The following is a 24,656-nucleotide window of genomic DNA, read 5'->3' on the forward strand; positions in this document are numbered from 1 at the left end:
GAGAAAAAGGAAGGGTCTGAGAAAATATTTGAAGAGATTATAGTAGAAAACTTCCCTAACATGGGAAAGGAAATAGTCACCCAAGTCCAGGAGGTACAGAGAGTCCCATACAGGGTAAACCCTAGGAGAAACACATCAAAACACATATTAATCAAACTAACAAAAATTAAATTCAAAGAAAAAATATTAAAAGCAGCAAGGGAAAAACAACAACAACAAAACACACAAAGGAATCCCCATAAGATTATCAGCTGATTTTTCAGCAGAAACTCTGCAGGCCAGAGGGAGTGGCAGGATATACTTAAAGTGATGAAAGAGAAAAACCTACAACCAAGATTACTCTACCCAGCAAGGATCTCATTCAGATTCAATGGAGAAATCAAAAGCTTTTCAGACAAGCAAAAGCTAAGAGAATTCAGCACCACCAAACCAGCTTTCCAATAAATGCTAAAGGAACTTCTCTAGGCAGGAAACACAAAAGAAGAAAAAAACCCACAAAAACAAACCCAAAACAATTAAGAAAATGGTAATAGGAACAAACATATTGATAATAACCTTGAATGTAAATGGATTAAATGTCCCAACCAGGGCTCCCCTGGTGGCGCAGTGGTTGAGAGTCCGCCTGCCGATGCAGGGGACATGGGTTCATGCCCCGATCCGGGAAGATCCCACATGCCGCGGAGCGGCTGGGCCCGTGAGCCATGGCCGCTGAGCCTGTGCGTCCGGAGCCTGTGCTCCGCAAAGGAAGAGGCCACAGCAGTGAGAGGCCCGCGTACCACAAAAAAAAAAAAAAAAAAAAAATGTCCCAACCAAAAGACACAGACTGGCTGAATGGATACAAAAACAAGACCCATGTATATGCTGTCTACAAGAGACCCACTTCAGACCTAAGGACACATACAGACTGAAAGTGAAGGGATGGAAAAAGATATTCCATGCAAATGGAAATCAAAAGAAAGCTGGAGTAGCAATATTTGTATCAGATAAAAAAGACTTTAAAATAAAGACTGTTACAAGAGATAAAGAAGGACACTACATAATGATCAAGGGATCAATCCAAGAAGAAGATATAACAATTATAAATGTTTATGCACCCAACAGAGGAACACCTCAATACACAAGGCAAATGCTAACAACCATGAAAGGGGAAACCGACAGTAACACAATAATAGCAGGGGACTTTAACACCCCACTTACACCCATGGACAGATCATCCAAAATGAAAATAAATAAGGAAACACAAGCTTTAAATGACACAACAGACCGGATAGATTTAATTGATATTTATAGAACATTCCACCCCAAAGTGGCAGAATACACTTTCTCCTCAAGTGCACGTGGAACTTTCTCCAGCATAGATCACATCTTGGGTCACAAATCAAGGCTTGGAAAGTTTAAGAAAATTGAAATCGTATCAAGCATCTTTTCTGACCACAATATTATGAGACTGGAAACCAATTACAGGAAAAAAGCTGTAAAAGCCATACATACATGGAGGCTAAACAGCGCGCTATTAAATAAGCAAGAGATCACTGAAGAAATCAAAGAAGAAATAAAGAAATACATAGAAACAAATGACAACGACAACACAATGACCCAAAACCTATGGGATGCCGTAAAAGCAGTTCTAAGCAGTTTGAGATTTCATCCATTCTGTAGCCCATGGATCAAGGAGTAATTTTGACTTTCAAGTATTATTATTTAGGAAATACATTTCGTAAAGCTATAGCTGCCATCGATAGTGATTCCTTTGATGGATCTGGGCAAAGTTAATTGAAAAACTTCTGGAAAGGACTCACCATTCTAGAAGCCCTTAAGACTATTCATGATTCATGGGAAGATGTCAAAACATCAATATTAACGAGAGTTTGGAAGAAGCTGATTCCAAACCTCATGGGCGACTCTGAGGGGCTCAACACTTTAGTGGAGAAGTAACTGCAGATGTGGTGGAAACAGCAAGAGAACTAGAATTAGAAGTGGAGACTGAAGATGTGATTGAATTGCTGTAACCCCATGATAAAACTTTAACAGATAAGGAGTTGCTTCTTATGAATGAGCAAAGACAGAGGTTTCTTGAGATGGAATCTACTCCTGGTGAAGGTGCTGTGAACATTGTTGAAGTGCCAACAAAGGATTTAGAATATTACGTAAATTTAATTGATAAAGCAACAGCAGAGCTTGAGAGGACTGATTCCAATTCTTCTTTCTACCCATTCGTAGAAAGAAGTTCTACGGTGGGTAAAATGCTATCAGATGGCATTGTGTGCAACAGAGAAATCATTTGTGAAAGGAAGAGTCAATTGATGTGGCAAACTCCACTGCTGTCTTATTTTAAGGAATTGTCACAGCTGCCCCAAACGTCAGCAGCCGTCACCATGGAGGAAGACCCTCCACCAGCAAAAAGATTATGACTCACTGAAGGCTCAGATGATGGTTAGCAGTAAAGTAATTTTAGACTCAGGTATATACGTTGTTTTTTGGACAAAATGCTACTGCACCCTAAATAGACTACAGTGTAGCATAAACATAACCTTTATGTGCACGGGGAAACCAAGAACTTGGTGTGATACTTTTGATAGTCACTTTGTTGTGGTGGTCTGGAACCAAACCTGCGATGTTTCCGAGGTATGCCTGTGTAAAAGAACTGTTTCCAGACATTGGACAACAGCCTGTTCTGGACTGATCCATGGATGGGTCAGGTGGATAGAAAATATAAAGCAACTGAAGAAAATGGATGGTGTGTCCGGTGCAAGGAAGGGAAATTGAAAGTGAAACTACACGAAAAGCAAATAAAGTTCCTTATCAACATAGACAAAGCTACTGACTCTGAAAAAATGGAAGCTGATGGCAGGTATCATCTGAAAATGCTCAGCATTCGCGAGTGCTACACAAGCTAATTAAAATGGCAAGCAAACTCAAAAAGCATATAACAAAAACAGCAAATATTCCGATGTGAGAAACGATCCAGTGTTTGACTCGCAGGAGCGCCTTGAAGGCGCCGTTTCTCTGGGCCTCTCTCAGGTCTTGCTTTTGCTTTGCAATATGCGACCGCACCTTGGCCAGGTAGCGCACGTGACCTTCTCCATGGGGGTCGCCCCCGCCCTGCTGGAGCCGCTGTGCATCAAAGAAGAGGTCGTTGCTGAGGTAGGCGCCCTGGAGCTCCCTCTCCAGCCCCTCGACCACGGCCATCAGCTCGGCCAGCTGCTTCCTCTGCTCGTCCCCGGAGGCCTGGTTGCTGAAGGCGCAGTACCTGTGCCCGCACTCCCGGACCAGGGCCCTCAGCCTGACGTTGTCTGTGTTTGCTACGTAGTCATGCAAGGATCCGTCCCCCAAGTCCTCCTTGTGGGTGAAGAGGATGACCGTGTGTCTCAGGGCTCTCGCCCCAAAGACCTCCTTCACCCTGGTCACGGCCACCACGTCCTGCTCTGTGAAGCGCCCCAGTTGGGTCACCAGCAGCAGCACGTGAGGCCCCGGGGCCGAGAGCAGGTAGCAGTCCCCGATGTTCTCGTACGCCTCTTGGTCCTGGGCCCTTGCCTCAAAGATGGGGGGCGTGTCCACCACCAGGACGCTCCTCCCATCCCACGTGCCTGGTGCGCCCTGACACTTCCTGGTCACCGACTGGGCCGCCAGCCTGGACTCAAACACTGGCTGGCAGAGGACGCTGTTCCCGGTGGCGCTCTTCCCACTGCCTGTTTTGCCCACCAGGATGATCCTCAATGAGGACGAGGTTGCAAACAGCTTATGTTCTATCTCACCTATAAAAAAAAAAAAAAAAGAGTTTTTCGAGTTTTACTAAGTCAGTGATTTAAAAAAATTTTATTTTATCTTGGAGTTTAGTTTATTAACAATGTTGTCTTAGCTTCAGGTGTGCAGCAAAATGATTACTCTATACATATACGTGTATCTATTCTTTTTCAAACTCTTTTCTCATTTAGGTTATTTCGGAATATTGAGCAGAGTCCCCTGTGCTATACAGTAGGTCCTTGTTGGTAAAGTTAGTGATTCTTAAGATTTTTAGGTCGCGGACCTTTCATGGTATCTCATGAAAGCTATGGACCTCTCTCCCTGCCAAACAGTGATATTTAAATACATACAAATGTTTGCAGACAACTTGAGGCGACTCTTGAATGGCAGGAAGCCCACACTGGGAGCCCGAACTTGGACGCATAGCCAGGAGTAAGAACCGCTACACTGTGAAGGATGCTCCAGGGACTTCGTCAGGACCAGGGAAAACACAGCTTTCAGAAAGCTGGTCCCTGAGCTTTTCCAGGGAAGGTGCTTAGCCCAGTTTCATGCTAAATAAACGTGAGATTAGAAAGAGGTGGAGGATGAGAAGTCATCAGTGAGAAACTATGATCACCTCTCTTTCACCCACCAATTAATTCCCAGGTACACAGGCTGCCAATCACATTCATCTGAACCTTCGGGGTAAAGGAAGTCTCAGAGGTCAAGAGCTCCACTGACCTACCACCGAGGACCAGCTGAATGGCCCTGGGTTTCCTCTTTTTGGGTGGGGAGTTGGATGTTTGAACGTGAGCCTACAGAAAACTTGTCGTTAAAGTCAAGGACGGAGTCTTGTGACGGGACATGCTGTCCCAGAACATACAGTTTCGATTGTAATACTTGGAATTAATGATGGAATGTTTTGGTTTAAAACTGTTTGCACCGTAACTGCTTTTATTGCTAACCGCCTGACTTGGCTGCTGTGAAATTGAGCTTTTCTTGCCAGCATAATGTGAACAGGAAGACGCTGGGTTCCGGATGGCCGACCCAATAGTTCAAAATTAGAACGAACATCCTGTTACCCTGGGATATAAACACCACACCCGTACAAGACTCGGGGTCTCACCCTGCTTTTGGTGAGGCCCCGATCGGTTTGCGCTTTTGTGCGTAATAAACGCCTATCACTAATCTACTTTGGATTTGCACTGGATATTGGTGTTCTGTCTTGGTTCTGATTCCTCTCCGAGGGAAGTTCGCAGGTGTGTGTGAGACCGCAACAGTCTGACAGATGACCCTGGATCGGTGGCTGAGGAAGAAATGATAAGACCATCATGTGTAAGAAACACATGCGTTGGAAAGATCGTCAATTTGGCTGATAGAATGACAGGAAATTAGAACAAAAGTGGTGTTGTCGAGGGTGACCCTGCATCAAGAGCTAAAATCTTCAAGGGATGAAGAGAGTGAGAATCCGAGGATTTCTGGAGTTCTTAGGAGCTCAGATGAATTAAGTTCATTTTAGTCTCCTAAAATCTGTTATTGTTATTCCTTTTACCCTGTGTTGGTTCTTCCCTTTCTTAAGTATCCTGGATTTTTTTTTTAGCAAACACCATTTACTAAATCTTTATGGGGAACTTTTCCTCTTTTCAGTTGAGTGCAGGCAGGGAAGGATATCATTTTCACAGTTCGTTTCCAAGTCCCCTGACCTCTGACTTGAAGTTTCATTTCCTCATTTCCCATACATCACAGCACAGGGGAGAGCTTCACACTCGGGTGTGTGTGCTGTGATGATGGTGGGGAAGATAAGAACGTGGTAGCTGCCTTTTCTTCTGCAGTGGAAAACAACTGGGTTTCTTTTCTGTCACTGTGTTTGAGGTGAGGGAGAGGAGGAGAGAAAACAGTGACTCTTCCCTGATGCCTAGAGCTCTTGAGAATTTGGAGGCTTTCTTACCTTCAGCCATAGTCCCGTATCTGCTCCTCTGAAGCCCTTCCATTTTCTTCTGGAATAAAAAAAGGAAAGGAATAAAAAGCAGGTGTCCATATGGGACTTGGTAAGGCCTGAGAACACCTCCAATTCAGACAGCCAAGAATAATTATCCTTAGATGAGCCGTTTCCATCGCTAATTTTTTAACTTATATTTTACTTTCAAATATCCATATATAACTTTAAGCAAGCCAGGTGATTCTAGGTTATATTAACACAATGAACTCCTGCTTTTTCCTCATCCTATAGGAAAGCATGAAATGTTTGAAAACAAGTCAGTTGATTATCTCCCCTCTACCTGAAAAGGCATGAAATAAAGAAAGTCTTCTTCTGTGGAATGAGAAGCAGGATTTTGTTTATTGTTTTATTATTACTATTATTATTGGAATCAAAGTAAGCAAACTTGCTAGACTAGAGAATAAAAATTGCCTTGCTGTAAATGACATTGGCTTGTTTGAAGTACTGGCCATTTCCAGCCCCAGAAACTCTTTGTACCAGATGGATATCCCAGTGGCAAGGAGGAAAGTACAATGTTCCTTCCAATGGGAGTGTGGAATTGGGGATCCAGGGCTCCTGTGAGGACGGACATGAGAGGACGAGGTAGAAGACGGAGGAGCACGGCCACCACCCTCCCTCCCCTCTGAGCAGCTGGTGGAGAGAAGCTGCTGCCATGACTGAGGGACAGAGTCAACATTCAGGACAAATTCAAGATAAATTCATTTCCTGCTCAGTTTTAAACCACATGTCTTTCCTTGTGGGTCTCCCAATAACCACTTAAAAAATTTTCCAGTAGATATACCCAGAAATTGGCAAAACTATGGGGATAAATGTTTCATTCAGATGAGACATAATATTGTGTCGTTCTTCTTGGTGCTAGAAAAGGTGAGCATGCATTAGAAAAGGCAAGCATGCAATGTGCCACTATAATTAAGATGATGTCCGAGACTGTATTTTATTTATTCAGTTTTAAAGATTATGCAGTTCTGAAGCAAACATTTTAAGGGGAGAAATACACAGAGTAATGAAACAAATGCCCACTACTTGCAGTGAACAGATCTAAGTATTTTGGCATTTTCACTGCTGCTGTTTGGTTTGACTGAAAAAGTTAAAACATTACACATATAGTTCCATTTATTTATTTTTTGACTCCCCCCAACCCGTCTCATTCTCCCTCTTCCCTTCAGAGGCAACCAATATTCTGAGATACACATGTATGTATAGGTAATATATGGTACTTTTTGGCATTTTAATCTTTTATGTCAGTGACATTATTTATGTAGCATTTTATCCAACTCAATTTTATTAACAAACACTTGGTGTGCAAAGATACGTGCTTGCTACTACAAACCACGCTGCAGAAGAATCCCCCTACACGTCTCCTTGTGCACGTGGACGATTGCTCTGGGATATATAGCTTCCACCTGACAAGATACTGCCAAATACGACTCCAAGAAGCTTGTGCTAAGTCATGCTGGCAGCAGCCATGGGTGAGAATCCCCCCAATCTTCACCTACGCTTGGTGATATTAGATCTTTAATTTTTTGGTCACCCTGATGGGCGTATCTTAGGATGTCTTAATTGGTTTAAAGGTGCATTTTATTGATTAACATTGAATTCAAAACGGTTTTCATAGTTCATTTGCTATTCAGGTCGATTCTGTTATTTCTGCCTCTTTCACATGCTTCTGTTCACTCAGGAGGGAAGACTAGAAATGGCCCTCATTAGGGAAACCAGCCCTTGGCACATGCTCAGAATTTATTAAGGCAACTTCCTTCCTTCCTTTCCTTCTCCTTCTGCACCACTTTCCTTTCCTTAAGCCCAGAGAAGAGCATTTTCCTCACCACATTCTCCCACACGCTGTCCTGGCCTCTGGTCAATAACACTCCAGCTTTTGCTAAAACTGCTCAAATCCTCTGACATCTTTTCTACTTCAGACGGCAGTTGCTATATATTGGAATCAATATATCGATGTGGTAAAGACGATGACGACAGTGGTGACAATGTTGATGATAACTTTACCATGGTAATAATCCTCTGTGCAGCCGTTTGTAATTTTCAAGTTTCTTTCATGTCCGTTCTTTGAATCGTTCTCCTAAATTCCCTATGATGTGATCAAGATAGGTATTAAAATTTCTATTAAAATATTAGGAAACTGAGCCTCAACTGACCTGCCCACGATCACACAACTTCCATGGAGCTAAGACCAAAACATGGCTCATTTTGCCTGTGTATTCTCCTAGATTTATCAGGGTGGAGAAGAGATTATACAGTCAATGAACCTCTTGGAACACCACATACCATGCTGCCATCCATGGTCAGGACATAAACTGAGGCAGGCAGGCTGGAAGCTTACCCTAAAACTAACAAAGGGAACTGTATTGCAAAATCTTGAGTGCAAAAAAAAGATTATTCAAAGGTAAAATCGCAGGGCCAGAAGTTGCTCGGAATGGAAGTATTTCAGTTTAAAGCAATCTGGTGTTTTCCCATGACTTGATGATCAGTGTGACCCAAATGGAGCTCTGTGGCCTCACAAAAGCCAGTCAAAGTTCAGGTTACATTAGCAGAGGCGCGCACGGTCCTCCTGAACCGTCTTCTGAGTGGGTCAGGCTGCCGGGGGAGACACGTCCCACCGAGGAGTAGATTATTTTGGACAGATATTAACAAATAATAAAGTGTGCAGAGGCTAGTCAGAAAGGATATTGATGGAGATGCTAAAATGAGTCATAGAATATTAAAAGGATAGAATCAGCCTAGGAAAAGATCGGGAAACATCCTAAACTCGAAGGAACGTGACACGTGTCAATCACATCGTAGACAGAAGAGGGAGAATCGCGAGTGGAGGCAGATTTCTTCTCCACAAGGAAAACCCTCTTAATCTTCCCCCAGGTGGGATCAGGAATCGTGAGAGAGTCGCGGGCAGTATGCGGGCAGAGATTATAAGAGTATCTGACAGGAGCAGCAGGAGGATGTAGCTTAGGTAGGAGGTTGAAGCCAATGAGCATATAATGTGCCTCCTGATTTGTACACTACACGAGCCTGATTTTATCTTGACGGCACCTTACTTTATCAAACCATTGGAAAGCAGGCTCTCTCATGCTGTTTTAGGAAAGATAAAAATACTTTCTGTCTGCCTGATTCATATTCTCCTTCGCCCACCTGCCCCCTCCCGCTGTTTCCTGGTATCACTTGTGTCAGAGTTTAGCGTTGTCATTTCATAACGCGGCTCTCACAGGAGCTTTAGCAAAGGGTTGGTTCCTGTACACACTGGAATCTGTTTGCCATACGGTCGAGTTCGACATCGTGTCGTAGGAAAAGTGTGGGTATTTGGGGGAGAATGGGCTGGTTTTCAGAAGATCAATGAACAATGTTCACTGAGAGGTTCCGTTTGGAGCACGTGGCTCAATGAGGGCGGGAACATAATGACCCTGAACTTGTCCTGTGGACCCCTAGGAATAGACTCCCGGTACCCAGGCCTCAGGGGGCGTGGTGCTTGTCAGGGATGGGGCGGGGCTGGTGCGGGGAAGTGAAGAGCTAAAACTGAGACGTCCGCCCCACCTAGTTCGGGCACCTGGTGAGTTTCAGTTTACTCATCTGTCAAATGGGTTGAGAATCTTAGTGAAGCTTTATGAAACCCCGTGAAGCTTATGAAAGTCAGAAGAGCTAAAGAAGTAGGCAACTAGACGGAAAAGACCTCCACGCTGTGGAAAGCTGTGGGCCGTGAACGCGGGGTGAGCGGTTCCCGAAGCCGCTTCCCTCCCGCTAGGAATCCGCGGTTGCCCATAACGCTCACCATCGGCGCCCCGTTTCACTGATGGGAGAGCCCAGAAGTACGGTAACCGGTGTCAGATCCCACGAGAAATCAGTAGCCCTGACTCAGCCGCGGCCTCCAGGACGCGTCCCTCCTCCCCGGGCCTCCACCCAGGACGCTGGGACCCCCGCCGGGTTCCCCTTACCAGGCGCGGCGCTGCGGGCTGGGTGCCGGCGGGTCGGCGCGAGCGCGCGGCCGAAGGTTCCAGGGCACGGCTGCAGGGCAAGAAGGAAAATGGGGCTGACGGAGTGCGCCCCCTGTCCCCGCAGTTGGGGACACCCCCTCCGGATGGGGCGAAACTGCTGCTGCGGAAACCGGAAAGCAGCGAGTTCGGAGCGTGCTTCCCCCCTAATGGGATGCTTCCTGTCGGAGCCCGCGAGCCCCTCGCCCACTCCCATTTCCTCTTTAAGACGTGTGCAAAGAAGTGATGTTTGGAGCGTGAAAGAGAAGAACACGGGCCCCAATCCCCCCAGTTCCCCCGTTGCTAAAGACCCCTGTTGCCTCCGCGGGCGTGTCGTGCTCTCCGGCCACCATTCCCGGAAGATCAACGTCTCATCTCTCCTGTTGAGTCCAAGTACCTCTCACTCTAACACAGACCACGCTGACCTGAGTCTCCCTGTGAAAGCACCTACAAAGAGATCTACTGAGAAAATTAGTTATTTTCTTTGGCACAGGAAAGAATCACTGGCTTCTCAGGAAGGAGGACTTGTCTACCTTCGTGCAAAGCTGGAGCCCAGATGTGGAACAGGTTAGAATGGAGCCTTCCTCCTTTCCAGAAACTCCCCAGGGCTGGGAGGCAGAAAGTGACTACCCTTGTCTTTTGTTTCTTGGGGTTGGGTGTCTCTTCTTGGGGGTGTGTGTGTGATGTTTGAGGAGTGGTAAGCAGTTCTCTTCAGCGTACCCATGAGCTATTTCGCCAGCATGTGGAAGAATAGATCTTAGGTGTTTTCAGATGTAGTAAATCAAGGGATATACACGATTTAACACTATTTCCAAAGTAAAAAGGAGTGCCTGAAATTAATGGTGTAGAGTGAAAGGAAATATAAAATAAATAAGAACTGGGCCGAGAAGGAGATTGAATGTAAGGTATAAAAATAATGAAGACCCCAAATAATGATTAAAACAAAATACTACATCATTTTGGAAGACAACTACTTAAAAAAAAAAAAGAGGTAAAAGACAAATTTAGAAAAAATCTCAAAATATTTTATTGCTGGAATAAGCAAGCGCAAATGCAGTTGTATAAGAAAAGGCAAACATTGCCACTATCAGATGAAGGCTCCCGGGGCAGAAAAAAAAAAAAAAAAAAGCCCTAACACCACACACAGAAATATACTCAAAATGGATCACAGGCCTAAGTGTAAGGCTGGACACTGTAAAACTCTCAGAGGAAAACACAGGCAGAACACTCTTTGACATAAATTGCAGCAAGATATTTTTTGACCCACGTCCTAGAGTAATGGAAACAAAAATAAACAAATGGGGCCTAATGAAACTTCAAAGCTTTTGCCCAGCAAAGGAACCCATAAACAAAACAAAAAGACAACTCTCAGAATAGGAGAAAATATTTGCAAACGAGGCCACCGACAAGGGATTAATCTCCAAAATATACAAACAGCTCCTGCAGCTCAGTACCAAAAAAACAAACAGCCCAATCAAAAAATGGCTGGAAGACCTAAATGGGCATTTCTCTGAAGAAGACATACAGATGGCCAACAAACACATGAAAAGATGCTCAACATCACTAATTATTAGCGAAATGCAAATCAAAACTACAATGAGGTATCACCTCACACCGGTCAGAGTGGCCATCATCAAAAAATCTACAAACAGGGCTTCCCTGGTGGCGCAGTTGTTGAGAGTCTGCCTGCCGATGCAGGGGACACGGGTTTGTGCCCCAGTCTGGGAAGATCCCACATTCCACGGAGTGGCTGGGCCCGTGAGCCATGGCCACTGAACCTGCACGTCCGGAGGCTGTGCTCTGCAACGGGAGAGGCCACAACAGTGAGAGGCCCGCGTACCAAAAAAAAAAAAAAACTACAAACAATAAATGCTGGAGAGGGTGTGGAGAAAAGGGAACCATCTTGCACTGTTGGTGGGAATATAAATTGATACAGCTACTATGGAGAACAGTATGGAGGTTCCGCAAAAAACTAAAAATAGAACTACCATATGACCCAGCAATCCCACTACTGGGCATGTACCTGGAGAAAACCATAATTCAAAAAGATAAAATACATGCACCTCAATATTCATTGCAGCACTATTTACCATAGCCAGGACATGGAAGCAACCTAAATGTCCATAGACAGAGGAATATGGGTAAAGAAGAAGTGGCACATATGTACAATGTAATATTACTCAGCCATAAAAAGGAACAAAATAATGCCATTTGCAGAGATGTGGATAGACCTAGAGACTGTCATACAGAGTGAAGTAAGTCAGAAAGAGAAAAAAGCAAATATTGTATAATATTGCTTATATGTGGAATCTAGACAAATGGTACAGATGAACTTATTTGCAAAGCAGAAATAGAGACACAGGTGTAGAGACCAAACATATGGATACCAAGGGGGGATGGGGGTGGGTGGGATGAAATGGGAGATTGGAATTGACATATATACACTAGTATGTATAAAATAGATAACTAGTAAGAACCTACTGCATAACACAGGGAACTCTACTCAATGTTCTGTGGTGACCTAAATGGGAAGGAAATCTACAAAAAGAGGGGATATATGTATACGCATAACTGATTCACTTTGCTGTAGACCAGAAACTAACACAACATTGTAAAGCAACTACACTCCAATAAAAATTTTTTAAAATAAATTTAAAAAAAGCTTAAAAAAAAATGAGTCTTGAATCATAGCCTAGCTCTGGCTTCCCCAAGGACTTACAGGAATTCCTCTTCTAGGGAATTCAATCCATTGGGTATTCTCTGGAAAGAGTAGTGGCATCTGCCCAGCCAGGCAGTTGAATATTGAATATTGTACCACAATATTGGATATTGTACAATACTGAATATTGTACAAGACTATGTAAGAGGGTACGCATTGTTTGAAATCTTCTGTTTGAAAAACTCATCATGGCCAAAAACAACTCTCGTAAGTAAGCCAAATATGAACCTCTTTAGATAAAATGAGAGCAGATCCAGGCAACAGGGCATGGAAATATGAAAGAAACTTCATCAGCACACGATCAAGGAATTTTTAAGCTTGAAGAGATAAAAGAAAAGGTGAGAGGAGATGTATGTGGTTGATATGAATATGTATACATATATATTCACTTAGACAGTTTTTGAGAAATTTTGGTATTTTGACTCTGTATCTGGTTAAGGAAACTCTTCCTATAGGACAGTAAGGAAAAATAAGTTCCAGTTCTGATTTGCCATGTTTTACCCTTAGAAAATCACTTGACTCTCAGTACATTACTTTCCTCTTCAAATAAAAGGCTGTAAATTATCTGTCATCCACACTGGGCAGAGCTGGACCGTTTTTGACAACTTCAGTGGCCTCTGCCTTACTTCCCCAGATACCCTCTTACCGAAGATAGGCAGGAGGGCCAGTGGGCCTGGCCACGAGGGCTGTCTGGTGTCCCACACCCTCGGTCTGAATCACAGCCCCACCCCCAGCCAGCAGTGTAACCCTGGGAAGATGCTTAATCTAAGTGCTAAACCTCTTCTGCACAAATGGGATCATTAATGTAGCGCCGTCCTCATAGGGCTGTTGGGAGGATAAGATGAGACCATCTCTTCTCCCCTCCCTCTTTCCCTCCTCTTCCTCTCCTCTCTCTTAGACCTGCTGCCTAATAAGATACCTGGTTAACCCTCCATCCTTGTTCCCTAACACCTTCTACCTGGTGAGTCATGTTCCCTCTAGTATATAGTTGGATTCCCTCTACATCCCCTTCTGTGGAGATCAGAGGAGGTTTATTCATTTTACTTTGGGAACAGAGGTGCAGGTTCGTCAAAGAATTCAGTATCTCACAGCAGGTCAGGGGCAGAGATCTAGGTCAAATGCCAGCCCCAGGGCTCTTGCTGTTTCATCCCAGCATCGAGAAAGCTCTGGGGCTTCCCTCCATTCAGTGTTGAGATAGCCCATCCCCCTTGCTACCCGGAGCTCACACCTGGGGGCAAACACATGTTGTGAGGCGTGTTCTTACCATAGTCATTTTCTTCATCTCTTGCTGTTTTCTGTCCTCTCATGATTAACTGAAAGAGTCCCAAACACCATTTGTTCAATCATTCATTCATCAAATAAGTATAACTACCTCCAATGTGCCAGGCAAAATCCAAAGAGCTGGTGACACCACAGTGAAAATGTCATAGTTCCTGCCCTCTCCGAGCATCAGAATTTAGGGAAGACATTGGAAGAGCCTGGTCTGGGGCTGGGATGATACTGTGAGAACACTTGGCGAGCTTGTTTTGTCTTTCAGGACCTTGAAATGCACGGAGCAGAGTGCATTTGACAATACTCTATGTCAATGAGTAAGCTTTAGATATTAATTTTCCCAGGTAATTTTATGTTAGTGACATAAGTGGTAGAAAATAAGTTTTCCCAGGAGATTCAGCAGCCAGGGGTGGGGTGGGGGGCTTTGGAAAACCCTGAGAACAAGAAAGTTTGCTCACTGACTTAGGACCTACCTTAGGGTTGTTGGCCTGGGAAACAAACAAGAAGAAAATTGGAATTTTGTTTTTGGAAATCGGAAATCAGACGTATTTCCCAAACTGGTCTGGAGAGCTCCTGCTCTCAGAAAACCACATGATTTGGCTCGTCCTAATATGTCTAAATAGGGTGAGAGTGGGATGCTCCCTTCCAGGTTTTTATGTTCTTGCCTCAAACCTGAGGCTTTTTGAAGTAGAATACCCACTCCAACATTATTTAATACAATTAAACGTTCTGTGGTCAAGTTTGCCTGATCACACGAGTGCCTGAACACGACAGCACAGTCTCCCCTCAGTCTACTCCAGCCTCATTCCCACCTAATCCCCTCCCCAGTCAGCCCCTCCACAAACAGCAGATTTCAGGGCCTTTTCCAACCCACCTTGTGGACCATTCATCCCACCGCACATTTCTGCCTGAGTCCTGTCTGTGCTTCAACGTCCGTTTCAAATTCTACCTCTTCATGTCGCCCACCTGGTTCCTACAGGTAACTGTGTTCTCCCCCTATTGGCACCAACAACGACGCAAAAACAAAGGGAGAGGTTGGCTGAGTAACCTGTCTTTGGCCAAAGGACTCACATGGCAGGTTTGCCTAGAGCTCAAGCCAAAGCTCTCAGTGTGTCTGCAGTAACTCTCCTGCCGCCGCCCCCACCCCCCGTTACCCACCCCACCCCTGTCACCCCGCCCCCCGTTACACCCCATCCAAAGCTTTCTGTAAAGTTTACCCCAGGTAAACTTTACTGTAAAGTTTACTAATCACATAATATGATTAGTTTATTTTGTGTCTAGAAATCAACAAACTCCCATAACTGACACCAGAGCAGAAATGAAGAAAGAGGCCACAAGGTTCAGAGCCAAGAAGAAAAATTTAGCTGAAGCAAGATGTCCTTGTCAAAGCTGGAAATGAGGAAGTGGGTTATGGGGAATCCACAGAACTCTCGAATAGGCAACTGGACTTTCCATATCGTTTGAAATGGGGTTTAAAATCATTTAAAATAATTTTCAAGAAGGAGGTGAGCTCCCACTGCAATCTGGGACGACAAATGGTTCTTAGTTATTGAGCTACGTAAAACATGTAGAATCCTGGGCTTCCCTGGTGGCGCAGTGGTTGAGAGTCCACCTGCCGATGCAGGGGACACGGGTTCGTGCCCCGGTCCGGGAAGATCCCACATGTCGCGGAGCGGCTGGGCCCGTGAGCCATGGCCGCTGAGCCTGCGTGTCCGGAGCCTGTGCTCCGCAATGGGAAAGGCTGCAACAGTGAGAGGCCTGTGTACCGCAAAAACAAAAAACAAACAAACAAAAAAACGTGTAGAATCCTGTATTCGGAATCGTCTGAAAACTCAAAGTTCATGTAGTTTAGTGCCTCTCAGATTTGCTGTTTTTCAGAATTACTTGAGTGTTCTTTAAAAATGTCCATTCTGGGGGGACCATGCTCAGAAATTCCGATTTATGAACCTGATGTATCTGATGTAATCAGTCCACAAATCAGAGTTTGGAAATGAGCTATTTATTCAGACCCCTTCACTGTACAGATGATGAAATTGAGGTGTCCCTGCAGCTGGCGTGGGAGAGACCTGAATTAGGGAGCAGACGTGTAAGGGGTCATGCACGGAGAGGGGTTGAAGACCTAGTTCTGGGCCTCTTAAATTTCTGGAGGGTCCCCTCCTGTGGGACAGAGGGGAGAGGGAGAATCTGGGGGGTGAATTCTGATGGTATCCTGACTCACCACATTGTAACTTGCTCTGAAGTTAGACTGCTTTCGGGGCCACAGAAGTATCTTCTGTCTGTGCTGAAATGCCGCTTGGGCAATGCTGAATGCCTTTGAAAACGTAGTTTATTCCTAGGTGTGGTTCCAGCACACACTTCTCTCACTGTATGGAGGGAGTGTGGAAGCAGACAGGAATGTGTGCCCTCCAGACTGGAGAATATGCTCATAAACCTTCTTTCGAACTTCCTCTACTGGAAACTTGTGACATCTTTACAAATCCGGACGCCCCATCTTAATGACTCCGGCTTTCACTTACCCACATGGTGCCTGGTGGAACCCAGGTGCTCACACAGTAAATGCCCTCACAGCCATGTTCCTTCTGGTTGGTTGCAGCTCCTGTCCCTTGCCGGGGCTCGCTTTTCCTGGTGACAGACTCTGACAGGTGATCTGAGAAAGCCCTGATCTCTGCTTTCCCCTTGGTTGTGAGTGTTGCAGGCTGTTTTCTCCCAGTGTGCACAGAGGAAGTCTCAGACCTTTGAGACTCAGAGCTCTGGAAAGCGCAGAGGGAGGGTTAGGTGGTGGTGATGACTTAAAGAGACAGGAACATTCACTGTGGGCTTAAAGCATTTCCCTTACAAAACCTCCCTCCTGGTGTGACTAATGTGGTGTGTGTCTCCAGCAGGGCCCCTCGATACCAAATATCTTGTCATACCTGAGGAAGGGAAGGGTGTTGTAGGACCCCGAGGCCTGACTCTCCTTCTAGAACTGTTTAGTGATCTAATCTTCAATGACTTTTTACCCTGTAGGCATTTTCCCCCCATATCAAATAAGTCCAGAGAGCCTCCTGGCCCAGAACAAAGAACATGATAGCTTTTCTCAACAGCTGTCCATTGACTGGACATCCATGTGGCCAGGGCTCCTCTGGGGTCCAGTCTGTCAGAAAAATCCAGAAGCAGAGTTTTATCTGAGCAAGGAAGTCTCAGCTACTGAAGGACTTGAAGCTAGCCGGTATGTTGAGGATGGGTACCTTTACACAATTCCTGAATTAGCCTTAGGAGGAGGCTTAGTCTGCTCCTCTGTGCTGGTGTCACCAGTTCTAGTTGTTCTGTCTTCTCTCAAGAGGGTCATGAGAGTGAGGTCAGCAAAAGAGCCAATGGTGTGGTGAACAGGCTACAAAAGGACTGGCCCTAGGACTGGTCAGGTCACCAACCTAACTCAAACTTTCTGGAGTTGACTGTCCCTATGTGTGGGAAGGAGGGCTGTCCTGAGCCCTAATCTACTGACTGGGACCTGCTTTTTCATCTTTCTTTCCAGCCCATTTTTTCAGGTAGGAAAGAGACCCAACTTCCACTATTTTCCATTCTTTGTTTCAGGGACAGAATCTCTCGAATTACCGACACTCCCATTGTTTCCATTCAGCATCATTGAAGCCAGGAGTCTCTCATTCTCCCACTAGATAAGCAGTGCCAGGACTAGTGTGAGGCAAGTTTGGTGTCCGGGGCACAAACCTGAAGGAGGCAGTCACTACCAAGGTCTCTCCAGTGCCAACCCTACAGGTGAATGGCCCTGGAAGTGAGCACTTCCTGAAGACTGAGGTGCATATGTCTCCTCGCTGGCTTCACCCCGGTCCAAGCCACATAGACCAATCTTGACTAAGTCTTTCACACCCAACATGTACATTTCATGAAGATGCTTTCAGTGCCTCTTTGACATCTCCTTGCCGTTCAGTGTTCTCATGCGTGCATGTGGTGTCTTCCTTCAACCAGTTGTGACTCTCTGCCTGAGGATTCATCTGGTTACAGGAAGATGCTTGGCTAGTGCACGGAGCAGCCTGAACTCATCAGAGAGCTGAGGTCCCCAGGAGCAGACCTCAATCTGTGACAGTGAGAAGTTAGTGGGTAAATACCCCAGTTTCCTTGCTTATTAAATTGTGCACTGCCCACCAAGTGAGATAATTCTGAGGTATATTCTGGACCAACTGCTGTGGTCCCCGGCAGGACGGAGACCCAGTTGTCTGTGGTGGAAACCCCCTTATCATTGTCTACAGTGGTCAGATGCTCATCAACACAACCTGGGTCGGCTCCTTTCCCTTCCCTGTCTCACATTCCCACGGCCCTACTAGTGCTTTCTGGGATCGCTTTCCTACCCCAAAGTAACTGTCTGTCTCCATTTCCCTCTGCATTCTGATTAGATTAGCTTTTGGTTACTTGCCATTGTCTCTGGGCTTGGTCCCCTGGTATTCTCTGACTTGCCATCGGTTGTGGAAACCTATCCAAGGCTGAGGCCCTGAGACTCCCGGGTCTCAGAACCATCCAGGGCTCCGGCTTCCTCTCCTCCCTATTTCCACACTTCTTTTTTCTCCTTTCAGATTTGCATATTCATTGTTTTCTTCTCTATCCTTATAAATCCAGTAAAAATTATGCAGAAGGAAAACATCCTTCTTGAACAGACCTTCAGAAGAGAATAATAAGTTCAAACCTTCTGGGATCACTCTTCATGCCTGATGTCTCCCTGCGTTCTCTTGACATAGCCAGAGCTCAACTCTCAGCATCCCCAGGGCTACAAAGGAATAAGAACTACCCAAATAGCATCTCAGGAGAGGAGATTATAGGGAAATACGTCTTCAATGAAACACTGACTATCTGACAGACGTTGGTGCCACTATGCACCAGCATTTAGAAGGACTATTTTAGCGTCATGTAGATCCTACTTTCTTTTTTGTGGGAGAGAGAGAGTTTGTGGCAACCAAGGTTTACTTGTTAGAAGTACCAGTGAAGTAGGCATCATCCAGGATTCAGTTTCATAGGACAAGCACCAGGGCAAGCTTCCTAGTTTGATAGCATAACATAAAAGGAGACGAAAGTTTATAAGCCGATCAGAAGTTAAAATGTTGTGTGTTTCATATTCCAATGTTATGTACAATGGGACACTGGAGCCCAAGATAGAAAATAAAAGTTCCGAGTGAGAGAGATGCAAATGTTAACACAAACGGAGACTTGTGCAAGAACTTAGGATGAGTTTCAGTTAATAAAAGACCAGGAGAAAGGACTGGGAGGGTGTGTATTTGAAGAAATACCAGCGTGCCAGAAAACAAAAGAATGGGCAAAAAACACTCAGAGAAAATGTGTAGGATATGAAGAAAAAAGGACTGAGAACAGAACACCAGAGGCCTTATAGTTCTGGAACCATTAAGAGGAAAACAGTACAAATGTTTGAAAAGTGGAATGCTAGCTGAAAAGTGTGTTGTTATTAAAGACAAGCTATAGAAAATATGAAAAGAAAAAGAATCCATTAAAATGGGGGATTTTTGCTTCTGGTTAAGTTGGAGAAAGATTCAAAAGCCCTCAGCTTCCACACTGACAACAAAAATTGGACAGAATGAAAATATACTTCTCTATGTCAAAGGATGGTGGAAGCAAGGAAGCACTGAGGAACTGAATTCTAGATATGAAAGAGCCGTTTATAGATGAGGAGAGAGCTGGGGAGCCTTCTATACCTGGGGTAAGTACTTGGTGTGGATATAAACATTTGGAGGTATTGGCTTGTCACAGACAGATTTTGCAGAGTGGAGGAGAAGTCAGATGATCATTTGACAACAATGTGGGTTATCTAAATAGATTGGAATCTGTATGATCCTAAAGGCAATGCTAAATTGTCTATCTGGAAAACTCTTCCCGTTCTCATCGCAATATTTTTTCCTAAGAAAGCAGCAATGGAGAAGGGTCAAGAAAATAATGAGAAATTTTTCTATCCCATTAGGCCCTGCTAGTGAGGTAAAGCCATTTCAGATTAGAGCCTTACACCTTTCTCAGTTCAAATGTTGATTAGATAAAATGTTGCTTAGGTAGGAGATGGTTATGTGTAGTATGAATCTGAAGTGAACTTAATCGATTTCATGTTGGCTCATTCTCATTTCAACTCAAGCATTGGAGCCAATGATGTGATCAGAGTAATCACTAGACAGATAAATGAACTTGCACTATCCATGAAATAATCCAAAGCTGGGGAAACATAAACTTTAGACCAGTTTTATTGTCTGCAATATAAATTTATGTGACATATGAAGAGTCAGGAAAATATGGCTCATAATCAAAAGATTAAACGTTAGAAGCAGAACCACAGATGACTCATTCATTGGAACTTAGGACTTTAAAATAGTTATCATAAAAGTGTTAAAGAATTTATAGAAAAATAAATATAATGGGTTAAGAATTGAAGAATTTCATGAGAGAAATATAAACTCAAAAGTATTAATTCTGGAAATAGAACATAAAATATTTGGAAAAGAAAACATTTATTGGATGGACCTCATAACATATTGAACATTGAAGAAAGGACCTATGAGAATTTATTGAGACTAAAGCATAAAAGGAAACTATAAAAAATAAACAAACACAGCACTAGTGATCACTGGGATAGTATCAAGCAGTCTAATGTAATTGAATCCAAGAAGAAGAAGAAAAGACTGAACTGGTAGGAAAAAATATTTGAAGGAATAATGACCAAAATTTTTTAATTTTGATGAAAAACTTCAACCCATAAATCCAAAAATTTTAACTGTATGTGGGAAATACAAAGAAACCCCAAATCCAGGCACTTTAGAGTCAAACTACTAAAAACAAAAGCCAAAAAAAGAGAAAGAGAGAGAGGGAAAAATTTAAAATTAACTAGGGGAGGAAAAACAGACACATCACACAGAGGGGAACAATATAAGAATAATGGCTGCTTTCCTATCAGAAATAATGCAAGCCAGAAAACACTGGAATATCAATAATATTTAAAATGCTGAAGGAAAATGAAAGATCGACCCAGCAAAACTACCCTCCAAAAATGAAGATTGAAAAAAGACATTTTAAGATTGAAAACCAAAGAAAATTTGTCCCACAATTCTTCAGGCTGAAGGAGAAAGATACCAGATAGAAACTTGGATCGACAGGAAAGAATAAAGTTTTCTGGAAAAATTAAATATGTGGGAAATATGAAAAGACTGCTATTTTGATTATTGCTTAGTTTCTTAAAAAATGAAATAGACTAAAGCAAAATATTAATAACCTATTGTGGGTTTCTAACATATGGAGAAGCAAAAAATGACAATATCACAAAGGAAGGGTAGAGATTAGATGCAAGTACACTTTCATAAGGTTCTTATATTAATATCTTCTTTGAAGTGGTCCACTCTTAGGTCAAGGTAGAGAATAATATGTTAAGGATAAATACTTTAGTTTGAGAGCAATCACTTTAAAAAAAAAGTCCAAAAGAGGAGAGGAAATGGAATAATTTTGAAAAAATCAACACACAAAAATGAATAAAAGAGGAACAATGAAAATATGGGGCAACAAAGCAATCTACAGATTCAGTGCAATCCCTATCAAATTACCACTGGCATTTTTCACAGAACTAGAACCAAAAATTTCACAATTTGTATGGAAACACAAAAGACCCCAAATAGCAAAAGCAATTTTGAGAAAGAAAAACGGAGCTGGAGGAATCAGGCTCCCTGACTTCAGACTATACTACAAAAGTACAGTAATAAAGACAGTATGGTACTGGCACAAAAACAGAAATATAGATCAATGGAACAGGACAGAAAGCCCAGAGGTAAACCCACGCACCTACCTATGGTCACCTCATCTTTGACAAAGGGGGCAAGCATATGCAATGGAGAAAAGACAGCCTCTTCAATAACGGATGCTGGGAAAACTGGACAGCTACATGTAAAAGAATGAAATTAGAACACTTCTTAACACCATACACAAAAGTAAACTCAAAATGGCTTAAAGACCTAAATGTAAGGCCAGACACTATAAAACTCTTAGAAGAAAACATAGGCAGAACACTCTTTGACATAAATCACAGCAACATCCTTTTGACCCACCTCCTAGGGTAATGAAAATAAAAACAAATAAGTGGGACCTAATTAAACTTAAAAGCTTTTGCACAGGAAAGGAAACCATAAACAAAACGAAAAGACAACCCTCAGATTGGGAGAAAATATTTGCAAACGAATCAACAGACAAAGGATTAATCTCCAAAATATATAAACAGCTCATGCAGCTCAATATTAAAAAAAGAACAATGCAATCAAAAAATGGGCAGAAGACCTAAGTAGACTTCTTTCTCCAAAGAAGACATACAGATGGCCAACAAACACATGAAAAGATGCTCAACATCACTAATTATTCAAGAAATGCAAATCAAAACCACAATGAGGTATCACCTCACAGCAGTCAGAATGGCCATCATCGAAAAATCTAGAAACAATAAATGCTGGAGAGGGTGTGGAGAAAAGGGAACCCTTTTGCACTGTTGGTGGGAATGTAAATTGATACAGCCACTTTGGAGAACAGTATGGAGGTTCCTTAAAAAACTAAAAATAGAACTACCATATGACCCAGCAATCCCATTACTAGGCATTTACCCAGAGAAAACCATAATTCAAAAAGATACATGCACCCCAATATTCATTGCAGCACTATTTACAATAGCCAGGGCATGGAAGCAACCTAAACGTCCATCAACAGATGAATGGATAAAGAAGATGTGGTACAGATCTACAATGGAATATTACTCAGCCATAAAAAGGAACAAAACTGGGTCATTTGTAGAGACGTGGATGGACCTAGAGTCTGTCACACAGAGTGAGGTAAGCCAGAAAGAGAAAAACAAATATCGTATATTAACGCATATATGTGGACTCTAGAAAAGTGGTACAGATGAACCTATTTGTAGGGCAGGAATAGAGATGCAGATGTAGAGAACGGACTTGTGGACATAGTGCGGGAAGGGGAGGGCAGAACGAACTGAGAGAGTGGCACTGACATATATACACTACCATGTGTAAAGTAGATAGCTAGTGGGAAGCTGCTGTATAGCTCAGTGTTCTGTGCTGACCTAGAGGGGTGGGATGGGGGGTGCGTGGGAGGGAGGCTCTAGAGGGAGGGGATGTATGTATACATGTAGCTGATTCACTTTGTTCTACAGCAGAAACTAACACAGCATTGTAAAGCAATTATACTCCAATAAAACAAAATCCTACTGTGTGGCTGAGAAGACAAATAGATGGGCATGTGGAGGGGAGGGGACTCAGATAATGCACGGCCTCTAGGGGCTCAGGAGCAGTACTTTATCAGCAACCCAAGCCCTGCAGAAGGCCAGACTAGTCACACGGGATAATAATAACTGGTCCCTTAGGGCTTGCCCTGTGGGATGAACGAGAAAGCATATCTAAAGTGCCTATCGGTGTCTGGCACACCGTCACCATCAATAAACAAGTGATACAGGAATGAGGAATGATGTGCCCAGCCTAGTGTCTGAGTCACAGCCACCATTCAACAAAGGCAGCTCTTAGGGGAGGGAGAGACAGAAGACCCAGGTTTGAAGGAGGAGTAGCAAGAACAGCAAGGAGCTTCTGAGGGTTCTCTGCAACGTCCATGAAAATAAACTTGTTAAAAGAAAAAAAAAAAAGAAAATATGGGGCAAATAAGAAGCAGGAGCAAGATGGTAAAGGTAGATGTAAATCCAACCATAGCTATAGCTATTTTAAATTCTTTTTTTTTTCGCGGTACGTGGGCCTCTCACTGTTGTGGCCTCTCCCGTTGCGGAGCACAGGCTCTGGAAGCGCAGGCTCAGCGGCCATGGCTCACGGGCCCGGCCACTGCCCGGCATGTGGGATCTTCCCGGACCGGGGCACGAACCCGCGTGCCCTGCATCGGCAGGCGGACTCTCAACCACTGCGCCACCAGGGAAGCCCAGCTATAGCTATTTTAAACGTAACTGATCTTTGACAAAGAAGCAAAGGTAATTTAATGGAGGAAGCATAGTCTTTTTAAATTTTTTATTTATTTTTACTTTTGAAATTGAAGTACAGCTGATTTACAATATTATATTAGTTTCAGGTGTACAGCATAGTGATTCAGTATTTTATAGATTATAGTCCATTTAAGGTTGTCACAAAATAATGGCTATAATTCCCATTGCTGTACAATATATCCTTGTTGCTTATCTATTTGCTTCATAATAGTTTGTACCTCTTAATCCCATACCCCTATTTTGTACCCCCTTTCCCTCTCCCCACTGTATCCAGTAGTTTATTTTCTATAATTGTGAGTCTGTCTAAAAGCATAGACTTTTTTTTTTTCATCTTTATTGGAGTATAATTGCTTTACAATGGTGTGTTAGTTTCTGCTTTATAACAAAGTGAGTCAGTTATACATATACATATATCCCCATATCTCTTCCCTCTTGTGTCTCCCTCCCTCCCACCCTCCCTATCCCACCCCTCTAGGTGGTCACAAAGCACTGAGCTGATCTCCCTGTGCTATGCAGCTGCTTCCCACTAGCTATCTATTTTACGTTTGGTAGTGTATATATGTCCATGCCTCTCTCTCACTTTGTCCCAGCTTACCCTTCCCCCTCCCTGTATCCTCAAGTCCATTCTCTAGTAGGTCTATGTCTTTATTCCCGTCTTGCCCCTAGGTTCTTCATGACCATTTTTTTTCTTAGATTCCATATATATGTGTTAGCATACGGTATTCGTGTTTCTCTTTCTGACTTACTTCACTCTGTATGACAGACTCTAGGTCCATCCACCTCACTACAAATAACTCGATTTCGTTCCTTTTTACGGCTGAGTAATATTCCATTGTATATACGTGCCACATCTTCTTCATCCATTCATCTGTCGATGGGCACTTAGGTTGTAAAAGCATAGACTTTTCAATAAATGATGCTGGACATCCACATGCAAAAAAAAAAAAAGAATCTAGTCACAGA

The 24,656-nt window shown here is 43.5% G+C and overlaps 1 protein-coding gene across 2 annotated transcripts; it reads right to left on the bottom strand.

Annotated features, from left to right (window-relative positions):
• Positions 1 to 855: 855 nt before the first annotated feature.
• LOC307192013 (GTPase IMAP family member 5-like) lies at positions 856 to 16,637 on the bottom strand. 2 transcript variants are annotated; one of them, XM_079932411.1, is made up of 3 exons: positions 16,201 to 16,637; positions 5,672 to 5,720; positions 856 to 3,755 (listed from the first exon to the last, which is right to left on the bottom strand). In XM_079932411.1, exons 1-3 carry the CDS (start codon positions 16,204 to 16,206, stop codon positions 2,869 to 2,871), a joined length of 942 nt encoding a protein of 313 aa, XP_079788537.1. In that variant the 5' UTR covers positions 16,207 to 16,637; the 3' UTR covers positions 856 to 2,868. The 2 variants fall into 2 exon arrangements, with proteins under 2 accessions (XP_079788537.1, XP_079788538.1); XM_079932412.1 differs by lacking the exon at positions 16,201 to 16,637 and adding an exon at positions 9,658 to 9,809.
• Positions 16,638 to 24,656: the final 8,019 nt, after the last annotated feature.

The sequence above is a fragment of the Stenella coeruleoalba genome (genome assembly GCF_951394435.1).
Source record: "Stenella coeruleoalba genome assembly, chromosome: 9".
Classification (NCBI taxonomy): domain Eukaryota; kingdom Metazoa; phylum Chordata; class Mammalia; order Artiodactyla; family Delphinidae; genus Stenella; species Stenella coeruleoalba.